At 47.7% G+C, this 17034-nt stretch overlaps 1 protein-coding gene and 1 long non-coding RNA gene across 3 annotated transcripts; one reads left to right on the top strand and one right to left on the bottom strand.

The window, feature by feature from the left end:
- The first annotated feature begins 802 nt into the window (after positions 1-802).
- LOC119385578 (uncharacterized) lies at positions 803-4715 on the top strand. Its single transcript, XM_037652990.1, has 2 exons — positions 803-3685; positions 4677-4715. Exons 1-2 carry the CDS (start codon positions 803-805, stop codon positions 4713-4715), a joined length of 2922 nt encoding a protein of 973 aa, XP_037508918.1.
- A 6872-nt stretch (positions 4716-11587) lies between these two features.
- On the bottom strand, positions 11588-14502 carry LOC119384976 (uncharacterized). Of its 2 annotated transcripts, XR_007415589.1 has the most exons (5): positions 14356-14502; positions 14230-14277; positions 14016-14135; positions 12863-12940; positions 11588-11715 (listed from the first exon to the last, which is right to left on the bottom strand). It is a non-coding gene; the product is annotated as an uncharacterized LOC119384976 (long non-coding RNA). The 2 variants fall into 2 exon arrangements; XR_005182020.2 differs by lacking the exon at positions 14016-14135.
- Between the last annotated feature and the right edge of the window lie 2532 nt (positions 14503-17034).

Here is a 17034-nt window from a genome sequence, read left to right on the forward strand (position 1 = left end):
TATCAAGCGCGCCTCGCAAGCATGGATGCGGTGAGAAGAACTTTCTGTGTTCACTTGTGCGCAGGTATGCAATTTCTTCCTTGTCGCAAAAGTTATTTACATGTGTCAGGTACTGAGCTGCTGAAAAGATAAAGATCAGGCTGTGCACAGAGTATTCGCCACTTTCGTGTGGTGGTATCAATGGGAACCAACGCGCAGGGATAACTTGTTTCTCCACTCGGTATCTGCTGGGATAATGCATTTGTTTGTACACTAACTTACACCTCGGTTTCTAGTAGGCACGTTGCTTATAAATGTACCTTGCTTGTAATCAGGCAAGCCATTTTAAAAATACTGCTCTATTGTAAATTTCGAGGCTCTGACTTACCAATGTCTGAAGTTTGAAAAACAGCGTGTAGACGAAAACATGCTCTATTTTAGGAAAAAGACGTAATTCCATTCCCATTCCATCCCTCCAAGCGTTGTCCCCATTTCCGGGGTCGCGAAAATGTGGAATGATTTTCCGGAGTCATTCCAATTCTGGCGGGGCAACTACGCAACACTGGTGGGAAGTGTTGTTTCCATCGCGAGCACCAGCGAGCCGACAGAAGAGGACAAAGAAGTACCAGTGAGCACGAGAGAAAACGGGGACATAGGACTACTAGCAGGGTTTTAATGGCCTCACTTAGTGTCAAATAAAGCCCTCTTTTAATCACTTCGACGGTATCGAGTTCTTCAACGGCTTCTCGACGCCATATCCCAAACATTTGGTGCCAATCAACCCGGGATAGACCTACCGACGGCTACGAGTTGCCCGGATGAAATGGACAAGCTCAAGGCGAAGCGGACTTCACGACGATCTTTGAACAGCCGGATCATCAATGAGGCAAGTGCCCTACTTCGCAACGACTCCGCAACGCATGAGCAGCTCGATTCTATCTATGAGAGGCTCAAAACGAACAACGATGAGTTGAACAAGATCAACAATGAATTAGAGAGCGTCATCACGGACGAGGACTTCCAATCCGAGTACGAAACAATTTTAGAGTATGAAGACAACGCGACGCGCATTCTCGCCGAGCTCGTAAGCCGTCGGAACCGCATTTCAAGCACACCAGCAGAAGAGGGATCGGGGTCGGGGCCGGCTACCAATGTGATCGCTACACCATCAGAGAGGACGGGAGCCAAGCTGCCGAAGCTCACGATCGCGCCCTTTTCTGGAGATGTGTGTAAATGGACGGAGTTCTGGGAGCAGTTTCTCCAGATTGTCCACAACAACGTCACCCTGACTACGACGGAGAAATTCCACTCTCTGCGACAGTTTTTAAAAGGAGACGCTGCCTCAGCGGTGGCCGGTCTTCCAACGACTGAAGCATGCTATAAGGACGCTGTAGACCTACTACAGAAGCGCTTCGGGGACAAGACCCGCCAAGAGCAGGAATACTTTGCAAGATTGCGTCAGCTGACTCCTGTTCGAGCATCTGGTGATACAAGAGCCCTCCGACAACTCTACGACCACGTGCTCGTGAACATCCGAGGGCTGGAGTCACTGGGTGTGCAGCGGTCTTCATTTTCGTCGATGCTCTGCGACGTCATACTTAGGGCATTACCCCGAGACGTCGTGGTCCTGTATCACCGTACCTGTGCCACACAAGCTGAGAATGATGCCGCGGACAACGCAGGGCTGGACGGTCTACTGAAGCTCCTTTCGGTCGAGCTGGAGAGTTTGGAAAAAAGCGACTATAAGGATAGCAGCGGACGAGACAGCGGGGCTCAACATGTGGCGACCCAACCAGCCCGTAGTCGGCCTTGGAAGCAGCCTACGTCATCTGTTCTCCATACGAAATCGACTCGTGATTATCAGCACTACAACGAGATGTGTGCGTTCTGTTCATCCAAGCAGCACTCCACGGAAGCGTGTCCTACCGACATGTCCCTGACGCAAAAGAAGCAAGTGCTGTCGAGTGACAAAAGGTGCTTCCGATGTACCACGAAAGGCCACAGGGCACGCGACTGCAAGCGGAGGATCTCGTGTTCGAAGTGCAAAGGCCGACATGCCTCGAGTATGTGTGACCCAGACAGGATTCCACAGGACTCGCACCAAGCCGCCCGGACTGACCGTGCAAGTGCGACAGTTTGCTCATCACTAGGGAGACGACGGCAAAGCAGCGATGGATACAATGCGTGCGTCTTCCTCCAAACGTTCCGAGCCTGGGCGGTAAGCGATTACAACTGCCGCTACGTGCGAGGTGTATTCGACGGTGGCAGTCAGCGTACCTTTGTCACCGAGGAGTTGTCACGACACTTGGGCTTAAAATGCCTCGGATCCATAAACATGGCTCTCAACACCTTCGCCAGTGCCTCAAACCAAGCGGCCGAAAATCGACGAATAGTGGAGCTTCGCTTACGAAGTCAGTTTTCTGACATGGAGGTTTCGCTAAGTGCAATTGAGATTCCGCACATCTGCCAAGACATCGACGAAACAAGAATGGAAGTCTCATTCGTCGCTTCTTTTAAGAAATTGGGAAGGGACGTAGCCGATGAACTCGCACACGCATCAGTGATCACACAAAGTGGAATCAGCGTGCTGATCGGCTCTGATCAAATGTGGAGAGTCCTGACCGGTGAAGTCCTACGGTGTGAGGACAATGATTCACTGATTGCCATGAACTCCAAGCTTGGTTGGACGTTTCAAGGACGTACTACCTTCTTGACATCACAGTGTGCCACAGCGAGAATGATGGTTTGCGCCTTGAAGACTCAAGTAGTCGAGTCAGATGAGTTTCTACGGACATTCTGGGAACCGGAGCACCTTGGCATATCCGACTCAGTTGAAAGACCTAATGAAGTCAGCAAGGTCATGCAACACTTCGAAAGCACCATAACATACTGCGACGGAAGGTATGAAGTGGCGCTACCTTGGAAGGAGGGATGCGAGCTTTCCGACAACAAGCAAGTTGCTGTGACAAGGCTCCGTAAGCTGCTTACTCGTCTAGCGAAGCAAAAGGGATTATTACAGACATACGACGACACCATACGCGAGTACGTGCGAGCGGGACACGCCGAAATTGTTGATGACGTTCCTCCGGAGCCAGACAAGTTGTACTACATGCCACACAAGGAAGTCATCAGAGAGCAGGCGTTGACTACGAAAGTACGGGTGGTTTTCGACGCATCATCTCATGACAAGGGATGCAAGTCTCTCAATGAGTGCCTTGAAAAGGGAGACAACCTCTACCAAGACCTTGGGAAGATACTTCTGCGTTTCAGGACACATCCTATAGCGGTAATCGCTGACATAGAGAAGGCATTCCTACAAATATCCATACGGAAAGAAGACAGAGACGCTTTTCGGTTCCTGTGGTTTGCCGAAGGTGACTTAATGGGTAGTCAGCTCCAAGAATGGAGGATGACTCGTGTACCCTTTGGAGCTACATGCAGCCCATTCCTCCTCACGGCGACCATCCTTCACCATGTGAGGAGAACGCAAGGTGTCAAAGAGAAAACGTCAACAAGACTGGCCGAGTCCTTTTACGTAGATGACCTGGTTACGGGCGCCGACACGGAAGACGAAGCTGAAGAATTTTGTCGTGCAGCGCAACAAATCATGAAAGCAGCGGGAATGGTCCTACGCAAATGGACCACAAACTCACCTAACCTAATGGTTGCACTGAAACGACAGAAGGAGTCTGCCAGTCAAGAACTGGTAGTGCTTCATGAGCAATCTGTTAAAGTTCTTGGCGTTGCTTGGAATCCCGTTAAGGACGAGTTCAGTTTCTCGGTCGACCGACTGCTAGACTTTATGAAAGAGAAACTTGACACTAAACGGTTCGTCTTACAGGCGACGTCGAGAATATTTGACCCACTCGGAATGGTTGGACCGTACATCATTGCCATACGGATACTATTCCAAAAACTGTGGACACGTGGAATAAGCTGGGATGACCAACTACCTGATGACCTACGAGACGAATGGCAAAACCTAGTACGGCAGCTTCCACAACTGCAGGAAATATTGATTCCTCGCTATCTGGGCGGAAGGAGGAAGTTTCCAAGTGAAATGCACCTGCATGTCTTCTGCGACGCCAGCCCAGCAGCGTACGGAGCCGTAATATACGCCGTTACTACCATGGCCGAACGACCCATCTTGCTGATCTCCAAGGCACGTGTGGCTCCCATTAAGAAAGCGACGCTACCACGCCTGGAGCTTTTAGGTGCACTGGTTGGCGCTAGACTGCTGACATACGTGAGCAGTGCACTAAACGACATTCATATTGAGTACACTATGTGGACCGACTCCACGATTGTACTGTCATGGATACGAGGAGACTGCACGAGGTGGAAGCAATTCGTTGCTAATCGTGTCACGGGCATCAAGTGCAGAACAGAACCATCCCGATGGAGATATTGCCCAGGATTGGAGAATCCGTCTGATTTACTAACGAGAGGTGTGACGTTAGACAAAGTTAGATCCAGCTCAGTGTGGTGGCATGGTCCTGACTGGCTGCACGGTTCAATGGAGAAGTGGCCTCTCCAACCTATCATTTCACCGGACCTGGATGAAGCTGCCAGAAGCGAGATAGCAGCTGTTCAAGTAGTGACGGCAACGGAGAGACTTATTCCAATTATAAACATTGAGCGTTTCAGCAAGCTTCAGCACTTGCTGCGAATCACAGCTTGGGTGTTTCGATTTACAGACCGCTGCCGACACAAAACAGAAGAAACTAGCCACCTGACTGCGACAGAAGTCGTGCGGGCCGAGCACTACTGGGTTAAACACGTCCAAAACCAAGAATTTCATGCAGAAGTGAAATGCCTAACACGCGGACGGACACTGGAACACACGTCCTGCATTGCTAACCTTCGCCCGTTTATAGATGCTGACGGAATTCTCAGAGTCGGTGGACGCTTGTCGCTCCTGAAGTCACCGCTAACAGTCAAGCATCCAATACTTCTCCCAGCAAAGCATCATTACTCCGCTCTGGTTGTCATCAGAGCACATCAGCAAGTCCTACACAACGGTGTACGAGAGACGCTCACCCAGCTCAGAGAGCACTACTGGATTTGTCGCGGGCGTGTCTTGGCGAAAAAAGTTATACGCAGTTGCAACGTGTGCAAACGATTCGCCGCCAGACCAGGAAGTGCTCCAACAGCGCCTTTGCCAAGTCACCGGATAGAGCCAACAAACCCTTTCGAGGTTGTTGGTGTAGACTTCACAGGCCCGCTCTTAGCACGCACGCAAGACGGCGACGCAAAGTGCTACGTAGCACTTTTCACCTGTGCTGTTTCGCGAGCAATTCACCTTGAGCTCGTCTCCAACATGACAGCTGAAACGTTCATATTATGCTTACGACGGTTTGTCAGCCGGAGGGGACTGCCCCGCGTTATCTATTCGGACAACGCGAGGACCTTTCAAAAGACGTCAGCGGATTTAAAGCGCCTATGCCACATCTTCAAAGAAGAGGACGTCGCGAACCATCTCACCGTCAACGGCATTCTCTGGAAGTTTATAGTGCCCAATGCACCATGGTGGGGTGGATGGTGGGAGCGACTGATAAGATCGGTGAAGACTTCGCTGCGTAAGATTCTCGGCAGAGCCTGTCTCAACTTTGAAGAAATTATGACAGTGCTGACACAAGTCGAAGCAGTAATCAACTCTAGGCCGCTAGCCTTTGTCGAGACAGACGAAGCGGAACCGTGCACTTTGACTCCAGCCGATCTACTGCTTGGACGTCGACTAACTGCTATGCCATATGACACGGTCGACGTTGACGCCAACTCGAGACGATCGGATGTCATTCGCCGACATGCCTACAGAAGGCTTCTAACCGAGAATTTTTGGAAGCGATGGCGGAAAGAATATTTGCTGCAGCTCCGGTCTGCACACTTCGCAGGCAATCAACGAGCCACGGATCTCAAGGAAGGTGACATCGTTATCGTACATTCCGAGACCTCACCTAGACAACTATGGAAACTTGGAAGAATCCTTCAGGTTTTTAGAAGTTCAGATGGGCATGTCCGTTCGTGCAAGGTTAAACAGCAGGGAGGTTTGATCTTGACAAGGCCCATACAAAAGCTATACCCGCTGGAACTCTGTAATTAACTTCATTTGCGCGGCCGGGAATGTTGTTTCCATCGCGAGCACCAGCGAGCCTACAGAAGAGGACAAAGAACTACCAGTGAGCACGAGAGAAAACGGGGACATAGGACTACTAGCAGGGTTTTAATGGCCTCACTTAGTGTCAAATAAAGCCCTCTTTTAATCACTTCGACGGTATCGAGTTCTTCAACGGCTTCTCGACGCCATATCCCAAACAGGAAGCATTAAACCACACACTCTTTGCGCGATTAGCATTGTGTGATGACTGGTTGTTATTTTACTCTGCTGCCACGCTATATTACACATATTAACACGATTCCTTGCCCGACATGACGCCTGTGTAGAGTGTTTTTGCGAAGGAGTTACAAGCACCAGCGTGGCACCGTGGTGGAAGACCCGACTGCCACGCAGAGGGCGCGGGTTAAAATCCCACCCGATCCTAGAAATTTGTTTCCCATTTATTTTTTGTTATATCACGCAATAGCGGTCACGGACATCGGCGGCGGCGGACAATTATGGCGCCAAAATCAGCTGTTGTGATCTCATAACAGCTTTTGCTGTAACAAACTTCAGCGCCGACAATGCCCTCTCTACGCTGGCCTGCGTGACAGCAACGCAAAAGTCCACTGGCGTTAATATGAACATCTTTGGTTGCCACTGTTTTCGTTTTTCGCACAATTTAAACATATCTTTGCCTTGGAATTCCTGCCTGAGGTACGCGCTAATACCGTGCCCTGAAATATGCTCACAATGCATGAGCTCAGTTGCTCCGGATTGGGAAGTTTTCTCGTGAACCGAAAAACGATTGAAAAAATTTCGGTTTCACTCCGCACCGAAATAATAAATAAAGTTTCGGTTACGTTTTCGTTCCGGTCGAAAATATCGTTTTTTTCGTTTTTCGTTTTCGGTTTTCGTTCCGTTCCGACACCCTGACTGGAACTACAGACGTCAATCTGATATGACGCCCGTATCGTAGGAGTACACAATGTAGGAGTATCATGTAGTGTTTATTGCTTTCTTGTAAAATTAGATAGCCAGCACCACAACCACAATTGACGGCTGTTTTTCCAAACCAGTTTATAGACCTGGCGTGGCTCAGAGGTAGAAAACCTGATTGCCACGCAGAATGCTTGGGTTCGATTCCTGCTGGGATCCTAATTTTCGTTATTTCCATTCGTTGTGTCAAGGCTGCCGATGTTGGTTTTACTTAACTCTCTAGCATTTAAGTTACCAATGTCTGTTCTCGCCGTTCCTGGGTAGACATAAACTGTCAATCACCTGTGGCGCATACCCGTACACTGCGGCCCGTGGTAAACGGGTATGTGCCACACGTGTCTAGTGGAAAGGGTTTGACAACGTACGCGACAGGATTTTAACGTTATTTATGTCATGACCCGGTAGTCATATTCGTCAAATCCTCTTACCCTCCCATGCAAATTTTGGTCTATACCAAGTTAAGGAGGCGATCATGAGAGCGCCCAGACGTAGGCGGCTAGATAGATAGATAGATACGTAGATAGAAACGCTCAAAGTGCCAGAGGTTCGCTAAGAAACGCTTCGCATTTAAAATAAAGCAGATCCCACGCATTGCGAGAGTCGATTTTATGCGAGCCCTATGTCGATATTTATACTGTGTTGCAGTAACATGCGCTTTAACAATTTCCGGGATGTGCTATTTCTGATCAAAAGAACATAAAGCACCGTGCCGAGGAAGTTTTAATAAGAGTGCATTATATAAAAAAAGTGCAGCAGTGCAGAAACCGAACCTCAGCTGTTTACGCGCTGGCAACGCCAAAAAAAAAATCTGTTTGTCGGAACACAGCAAAATATTTGCAAATGCACTGCAACGTTGGGAATATTAAGGAGACAAGAAATAGTAAATGAAACAATTAAGTAGTGATGTCAATCATTTTCAATGGCCTATTTTCTACGTATCGCAAGATAAGATGTCCCTTACCTACCGCACGCCGATTCGCCCGTGCGTCCGGCTGCTGGCGTTCCGAATCGAGACATAAATACGTCGCGCACAACTTACAATTACCGTACACACACATGTATTACACATATAAACCAGTTGAAGAGCAAGCATGGTGCGCAAGCAAGCTATGCATCAGCGATCAGTCGAAGGACGCAATGTTGAATGTTCTCGATGTTGTTCGATAACGTTCTTGAGTGCAGTGAACCTGAACACCGACTGCAAAGATAGCGCAAACAGTCAAGATTCACCAAATGTCGAAGTAAATGGCATCTCGCACGATGTCACTGCGCTAATGCAACTATGTTTACAGCTCCGGACCTAGCGGACACAGCCGGGCGTGACACGAAAAGAGACCGATAAAGCCATGAAGCGAGTTCGCGAGCACATGACAACATTCGCCGCACGTTTCATTACTTACACCGCTAACCGCGCAGTGGATCCATAACTGTCGATGACTCGAAATAACTTCTAATATCCTTTTGAAGAAACACACACACATAATGCCGTTCCGCCGAGCGTAACACGGCACCGAGGCGAAAAGATCGACACACGCCAGCAATGCGCCGGACGGTGTGGAAGGGAAATGGCCACCGCCGCCCAATGTTGCCCGCGTGCAGCCTACCTTTGCGGTACTCTGATTTTCCAGTGACTCTAGCTGCCACCGGTCTGCGCCTTCCAGAGGAGTGATTGTAGCCGAGGTAGACGCACTGGCGCCGGCGCGCGCACAGCTATTCGCCTTCGCTATGCAGGTGCCGTCTGACACTGCGCTGGAGCCGCTTGATAGCGCCTCTGACTGGCGTTTGCCAGTGTGGTTTAGCCATGGAGCGCAAATGCTGCTCAGCGGCGCAGAAGAGCGGAGAAGCTTAACTCATCGGATCCCGAAGTAGTTGCCTGGCAAAATAAATATACATGTGCCGCATAATACGTATACCGTGTGTGTGTCATAGGAGCAGCAGTAAGCGTGATAATCAAGCTAATCCTAGACAATCAGGAAAGCTAAGAACAATCAGCTGAACCTTTGCTAACGCTACATTGTCCTGGCATAGCCGAGCTAAGCCACTGCAACATTTTTTTTGTGTTTTTTTATTATTTTTTTCAAGTGTTCTTTTTTCCATGTGTACGATTCAAGGGCGCGTGCTCCGCTCTCGGCGGAACAATGAGAACTAGCGTACACGGCAGGAGGGACAAGAGACAACCCCCCAGCAAAAGGAGCAAGCTCCTAAAAGTCAGTTTCACCGAAAGGTCGAAGCAATGCACGCGATAGTAACAAATTGGAATGTTATACGGAGTACTCTTTTAGCAGGCGAGCAGGCGTAAATGAACAAAATGGATGTATTACGATCTGCATTAAGATATTAGGAACTGCAACGCCGCCGATGCAAAAAAAAAACATCACAAGGCGTTAGGGGGGTATGCCGCCGCCGTAGTTCCGCACGACGGATACCAACGGCATAGAGCCGTGGTTACGCGAAGAATAGAGACAAACTTCGTAGCACCACAGTCTATATAAAGACAGAATTGTAGTAGGTGCGTTGCTTATAAATATACTGTGCTTGTAATCAGCCAAGCCGTTTTAAAAATACTGCTTTATTGTTAAATTTGAGGCTCTGACTTAGTAATGTTTGAAGTCTGAAAAACAGCGCGTAGACGAAAACGTGCTCTATTTTCCGAAAAGACGAAATTCCATTCCCATTCCATTCCGTGCAAAAGGCGCTTAATTCCATTCCCATTCCATTCCTCCAAGCGTTGTCCCCATTCCATTCCGGGGTCGCGAGAAAGTGGAATCCGGAATCATTCCAATTCCGGAGTGGCAACCCCGCAACACTGGTGTCGATATCTTCCTCGAAACCTACGTCAAGTCCCCTGTGGATATGACCCACGATGTCTAGGTTTTGACGAAAGCACGCCTGATCGGGTAGGAACATCATAAAAATTAAAAGAAGGTCGGTACCGATTTTTTTATTGTAGGATATGACCCATATACGAGATATGTGAAAGTCATTTTTAAATGGCCACGTTAAGGGACATATTTTTAACCCCCGCTCCCCGCTCCGACTTTCTTACTGTAACAGCAAAGCGCTTGAAGGACGGCGACGCAAGAAGAACACAACACGAGCACTTCTTCTTCTGTCCCCATCCTTCAAGAGCTGTACTATTATGTCGCACCAACAAGGCAGATCAGCACAGTGGCGCAGTGGCGTAGCCAGGGGGGGTTCAAACCCCCCCCCCTCCCCCAGAAATTTTTCAGTTTTGCTTGCGTATATATACACGCGCACATACAAACGCACGCACGAACACACGAAAAGTTTGGTTGAACCCCCCCGCCACGCCCCGAAAAAAATTTCTGGCTACGCCCCTGGATCAGCAGTGGTCAAGTTCTTTACTGTCCCTGCCCTTGTTGGGCTAAATTTCAGGACTGCGGCCCACTAGCTGAGATGAATTTGAAACCCCTGGTATAGTAAATTATAGCAAGGAGGTGGGCAAGGGAAGTGAGGGTCAGGATAAATAATGGGAGGGTCAGGAGAAGGGAAAGCAGGAGGGAAAAGAGTAAAACATAGCATAGCATAGCATAGCATAGCATAGCGTGCCCGGGAAATCGCGGAGGCATTCGAAATGATAAAAAAGATAGACACGTGCGTGAGTCAGGAAGTGGCTTTCCTGGAACTTGCGCTGTTCTGATATTCTACGCATGATATTATTGATGTGGTTGTCGGTTATCTTTGGGAGGGGGGGGGGGGGGGCAGGGTTTTGTTGTCAATCTTTCTTACCCATATATAATCCTTGGTGTTTTTTCTAGTAAACATTCAGTTGTTAGACAGCGCCTGTGTCGTCGTTTCTTTTTCTCGCCCGTGTTCCGTTTGCGGTGGCTGTCATGAATAGCCTTCTATAGTATATTATAGCAAATAGGTGGGAAATAGAAGTGAAGGTGGGCAGGGGTGATGCGAGTGTCAGGAGGACGGAAATGAGCAGGAGAGATGGCAAAGCATATCGTAGTCTTGTATAGTATAGCATAGCAAGGGCTGAGAAAGGGAAATGAGGCCGAGTAGGAGGGAAAGGATGAGGGGGAAGCCCACCAGCTACGCTGTTTCCTCAGTCTTCGCATTGTGTAGCTGCCCCCCCCCAGACAACGCAAAGGCATCCTAGGGACATCCAAATGACATCCCTTTTGGGAGTTCGGGACATCCAAAAGACGTCCCACACAAGGTGGAAAAACATCCCAAGTGATACAAAAAAAGACCTTTTTGGGATGTCCCAAAACTGCATGCGTGTGGTATGTTATTGGGACATGTGGCCACTTTTTACTGCAGGATTATTTCAAAAGGGTGGGACATATGCTCCCATAACATGTTAACTTGCTTCATCGCGCTCGACCACCCCCTACCTGAGAGAGCCAGTTGCCTCTCCAGGAAAGCATATTCCTCGTCCAACCAACCCACTTTTTTTTTTCACAAAAACCAAGTCATGTGTTCAGAAACCAAGCAACATGCATGGAACATCAAGTGACCAGCAAAGATGATTTATTGCCTCACTATTATATGGCACTACAATCATGCCGAGAAGGACAGAGAACTTGGTATTGATGAGCATGTAGTCTAAGGTGCACACTTTCGAGTGGAGGGCCTTCCATGGCGTCCAGCAAAAGGGCTTGCAGAGGCAGCTGAGGACAACAAAAACAAAGCCTGCATGTATGTATACGTACTGCACACAACATGCATGAAAATGGTGAACAACAGGAACATAGCATGACTATATTGTCGTATGTCTCCTGAGACAGGGTTAAACCTCATTCCAGATGCACAAGTGCCTGCTTTTACTTATTGCTTTGTCAACACTAGAATCATGAGAACTCTGTATTTATGAGCATGACATCTGGGGTGCACGCTTTCAAACGCAGAGCATTCCAGCTGGCGTCCAACAGCAGGGCTCGCAGAGGCAGCTGAGAACAAAAACAAAGCCTTAATGTACATGTCCATACTGCACACACAAACGCACAAAGATGGTGCACAACGGGGATATAGCATGCCTATTTTGTCCTGTGTGTGTGTTAAGAGGTTAAAGGGACCGACAACCAACTTTTATGGTACCTATTTTCTTTAACGCGACAGAAAGCTTAGCAGTCAGAGTGTATAATCAAGGAATGGTGATGTGGAAAATACCGTGAAATATTTGTAATTCGAATTTTTCTATCTGCGACGGATATGAAGTCGTATACACACATGACAAGACATGATGCAAACAGTGAGCGTGACAGCGGTTCGTGTTCGAGCGCGGCGGTTTACTGCGTGTGTGTGTACTCGCGCGCATGCGCTGCGGCTCGACATGGTCCACTGGCTACCGCGAGGGCAGCGCCGTTACTTGTCACCATGCAACTTCTTTTACCTCATAAGCAGCACAGAATAGAGCGGGGATGGATAGTAATATACATACTAATATTTTTAGGACCAATAATGGCACACATGACGGTATCAGACTACGTGACTTTGTACAGCAAAGTGATCAACTCCGCAATCTAGCTTCAAGGCTCTTGCGATAGGTTGCACAACATGCCTTTTTTTTGTTACTTTTAAACACAATTTAGAGATATAAATCCTACTCACAGCGCGAAAAGGATGCTGGAATATGTCAGTATATAGCGCGGTCTTTTCATTTCTGACAGGATCTAATCACAAGTTCTGGCCAGTTTTCGGTCCCTTCTCCTTTAAGCCTGGTTCATACTGAAGTGCTTGTAAACAACAATGCACAATTTTACTTATTGCTTTACCAACGAAATTCATGCCAGGAATGACAAAGGAATTGGTATTTACGAGCATGACGTCCAAGGTGCACGCGTTTAAACACAGAGCCTCCCAGCTGTTGTCCAGGAGCGGGGTTCGCAGAGGCAGCTGAGGAAAACAAAAACAAATCCTTCATGTATATGCATATCCACTGCAAGCACAAATATGCATGAAAGTGGCGCACAAAACAAAGCACAACTGTGTTGTTGCATGTCTGCTAGTTTAAGAGGAGTAAAACCTGCTTCATAATTACTTGCTCATAAGCAGAAATTTCTCCTTTTAGCTTACTCTAATTATGTCGGTTACGACTTTCGCATTTACAAGCATGAAGTCTAAGCTGCACGTTTTCCGTCTCGTAACCCGCATGCCTATGTCCAGGAAGCTGAGCACATTCTATGTCATTACCGGTAGGCAAAGGTGCAGACATTTGGGGTAAAGGTGCACACCAGGGGCACCACTACTAGAAGCAGCTAAAAAAAAAAGAAAAAAGATCATGTAATATGTGTACACAGCTAGCACATGCAAAAAGAATATCATTGAGCAACAGTGCATATCACAAATGTGCTACATTTGTTTGGAAGTAAAACCTACTTGACAAACAGAGTGGGCTAGTTGGTCATTTCGGTTGTGTGAAACTACTTGACTGCTGGTAAAGGATGAAAACAACATGCACTGAAAAAAAGGCGGAGGTATCGGGAAGCCAGACAAGGTGCCAGTTGCTAATATGCACCAAGTGACTGAGCAACAGGTTCTGCTGCTTCATAGAGATGTAGCAGAAACACCAACATACATTTTTCAGTTTCTTGTTTCAGTAAGACAAAAATCATGATCATAATCACAAACGATACGGTATATACCAGTACAAAACTGGGCTGTGCCCTTTTCTTCTGATAACCGGCTAACTGATGGCCAGCAGCAGGACTCACACGTGCAACTGAATAAAAGAATAGCATGAATATGCGCTGTTTTGAACATAAGTTCTGGCTTTTCTTACGAATGGTGTCATAATGAGAGCAAAAAATTTGGTACTGGGCATAAACTGAGGGCAAGCCAGTCTTGTGTACAGCAATGCTTAATTCATGTCCACAGCCCACTACAAATGGTTAAACTTGACACATGCATTTGACCATTCCAATTTTTTTTACGTTTATGTCAGTTGCCGTGGAAAACATGTACAACAAACCTTTGAAGTTTTTTTCTTTGTCGTCCACGACTTCTGATCGTTCTCCACGGCACTACGCACGCGCCGGCTTGCAGTTATTCGAGGCAGATCAGCCATGTGTTCAACGATCGCGGTGTCAATCTACACACGTGGCCGACAACAACAACATATCAGCATTGTGAGCTTAACAGTTTCTGCGGAAGATAAACCAAATCGCGTCACAAATAAAACTTACTCCCACGTGCCATTCTTGCTGCGAGGGTCCAGTTCAGCGTACGCCAACCTGCGCGCGGTGGGGAGCCAAAGAGGAAAGTGCTAAGAACGTGCTGATTGCAGTAATCCAGGCATGTCAAGTACTTACCGAAGAGGTGGAAAAACGTTGAAATCGGCAAGATCTTGCAACCAGGCAAACACCTACGGCATGCGCGCTTGTGATTTTTCGACGAAACGTCACGGATCAAACACCTAAAAACGAGGCCAACGAAGAGTCTGATCTATCCGAACTCCAAACACGCCGGGCGCCATGATGGCGATTGCAATGTCTGCGCAGTGCTCGCAGCAAATCGTCCACTATTTGAGCAGGTGTCGGCTCGCAGTAAGCGCAATTAAAGAGCAATTGCGTATTAAACCTAAGAAAGAAAACAATAAAATAACAATATTTCATTCAATTCTTCTAAAGTTAATATGTCGGTGTTTTTATAAATACGACACTACCACACCACCGCTCGTGCGGTGCGGCTGGTGCGGCCGCCGTTCTCTGATCTTTCACGAAAAGCACGGCGTGCGTGGCGCGAGTACGTGCGCCGTACCGCTGTATCGCCTTTACGAAGTGCAACACTTGCTCACGCAGACAGCAATCGATCCCTCGTCCTCATAACGGCGCGACATTTAGAAAGAAACAAAAAAAAAATTGGCAGATCCCACGTACCGTGGGAATCGATGTTATGCGAAGCATGCGCGAGATGGTGACTGTGGCGTAATTTTTCACATGACGCTAGAGAAATATGGAAGTGGTATACGCACACTATAATGTTGAGGAGTCGCATATCTATTATATAAGCAGTTGTTTACAGTTGTGTAGCAATGGCAAGAGACACATGGGTGTTACCAACACCAGACGGGGTAAGCTGATATGCAGTGCTTATATTTATCAATACTGGATAGAGCGAATCCGAACAGGACAAAGAAGGAACGCAGACCTGCAGGACAGGCGTAAGTCGCAACTAAGCTTCGTTCAAGAAAGTTTCCATAGATATATACAGAGCCGAATAGCACGCGCAGGCGCGCTGCACGTACGATTCAGTCACAGTTACCGTTGTAATGCTTACACTTGTCCGTTATGACGGAAAACGCAAGCACGTTTCACGAACCCGTGTGTATGTGTAGAAGGGGTTCTTGACAGATCTCGAAGAAGGTCATCATCACCGTGATCTGTGAGCACCACCAGCTGGACCGGACTTGTTAACCAGATCCGTTCGTAATCGCGGTTACGAGGGGTCTAAGTGTAGTGAAGTGCGAACGTATAGTACAGCTGGTGGAAATCCTGGATGCCTCTTACGATGAAATGATCTATGATGCCTCTTGTCGTGGACGTGGCAGCGAGGTCTTTTGATGCCCTCGCCACATCCAATCCGTCTTACACGCAATATAAGGACCAGGCATGTTTAGGTCTTGATAAATCAATGTTCACGACAACGGTAATGATGACAGGCCTGGCTCTCTCAGCAGATTTATTGTAGGAAGCATTGACGCCAGTTTTTGCGTAATCCACGGGGTCCACGTTGCGGACCATGTGGACGAGTGAATGGTACTTGAGCATCTTCCAGGGGTGTTTTGTCTTCAGTTTCCTCACTTTCCTTGCGTCCGCAGCGGTGGTGTCGCGGTTAAGGTGCTCGGCTGCTGACCCGAAAGTCGCGGGTTCGATCCCGGCCGCTGCGGTCGCATTTGGATAGAGGCAAAGTGCTAGATGCCCGTGTTCTGTTCGATCTCGGTACACGTTAAAGAATACCCAATGGTCCAAATTTCCGGAGCCATTCGCTACGGCGTCTCTCATATCATATCGTGGTTTTCGGACATAAAACCCCAACAATTATTATTATTATCACTTTCCTTGCGTGTGAATGTGTGTGTTCGCGGTTACTGTGTTCGTTGAGACTCGGTATCACCTGTGGCACATACCCGCATAACATTAGCTCTGGTTTACGGGTATGTGCCACACGTGACTGAGAGAAAGGGTTTCATGACGTACGCGACAGGTATTTTGCGTTATTCATGTCATGGCCAGTGAATTGTGTTCGTCATACACTGATCCCCTGCTAGGCCAATTTTGGTATATTACAAGTTATGGAGACGACCAGGAGAGCGCCCAGACGTAGGCGGCTAGATAGATAGATAGATAGATAGATAGATAGATAGATACGTAGATAGAAACGGCCAAAGTGCCTGAGGTTCGCTAAGAAATGCTTCGCATTTAAAACAAACGAACACTTTCACAAAAAACGCGGATATATTGTTTTTCATGTGCATGTAGATATGCAATTGTGCACGCGCGCCAACCATGCTCTCCGGCGGAGTTGCTGTTTCCGATTGTTTAGGATCGCCAATTTTCAACACGGTAGCTTATTTCACCGCTAACTTGAAGTCCCAATCAGATCCTACAAGGGATGTTTTAGGAATGATCCCTATGCACATGTCTAAAGGACATCCTAAAAACCACCTTGTTGGGATGTGGGACGTTTGGACTTTTTTGGGAAGTCCCTGGGATGTAGTGTGTTGTCTGGGCAATATTTTGCTCTTTGCGGTCACACACAACAGAAACTCGGGTAAAACATTTGGAATGTGACACACTACAGCGATTAGACGTGAGTACACAAATAAACAACTAATCGAACGAAACTTTCTGTATTTGGGCTGGTAAAACATTGTTTACGATTAAGAATGAAGGGCTATAAACCACAAAATAACATGGCGCCCCATAAAATGGCTTATACTAGCACCTGAGGTTCGACCACGAAGACATGGCCAGCGAGCGTGCTAAATG

The sequence above is a fragment of the Rhipicephalus sanguineus genome, chromosome 3 (genome assembly GCF_013339695.2).
Source record: "Rhipicephalus sanguineus isolate Rsan-2018 chromosome 3, BIME_Rsan_1.4, whole genome shotgun sequence".
Taxonomy (NCBI): Eukaryota; Metazoa; Arthropoda; class Arachnida; order Ixodida; family Ixodidae; genus Rhipicephalus; species Rhipicephalus sanguineus.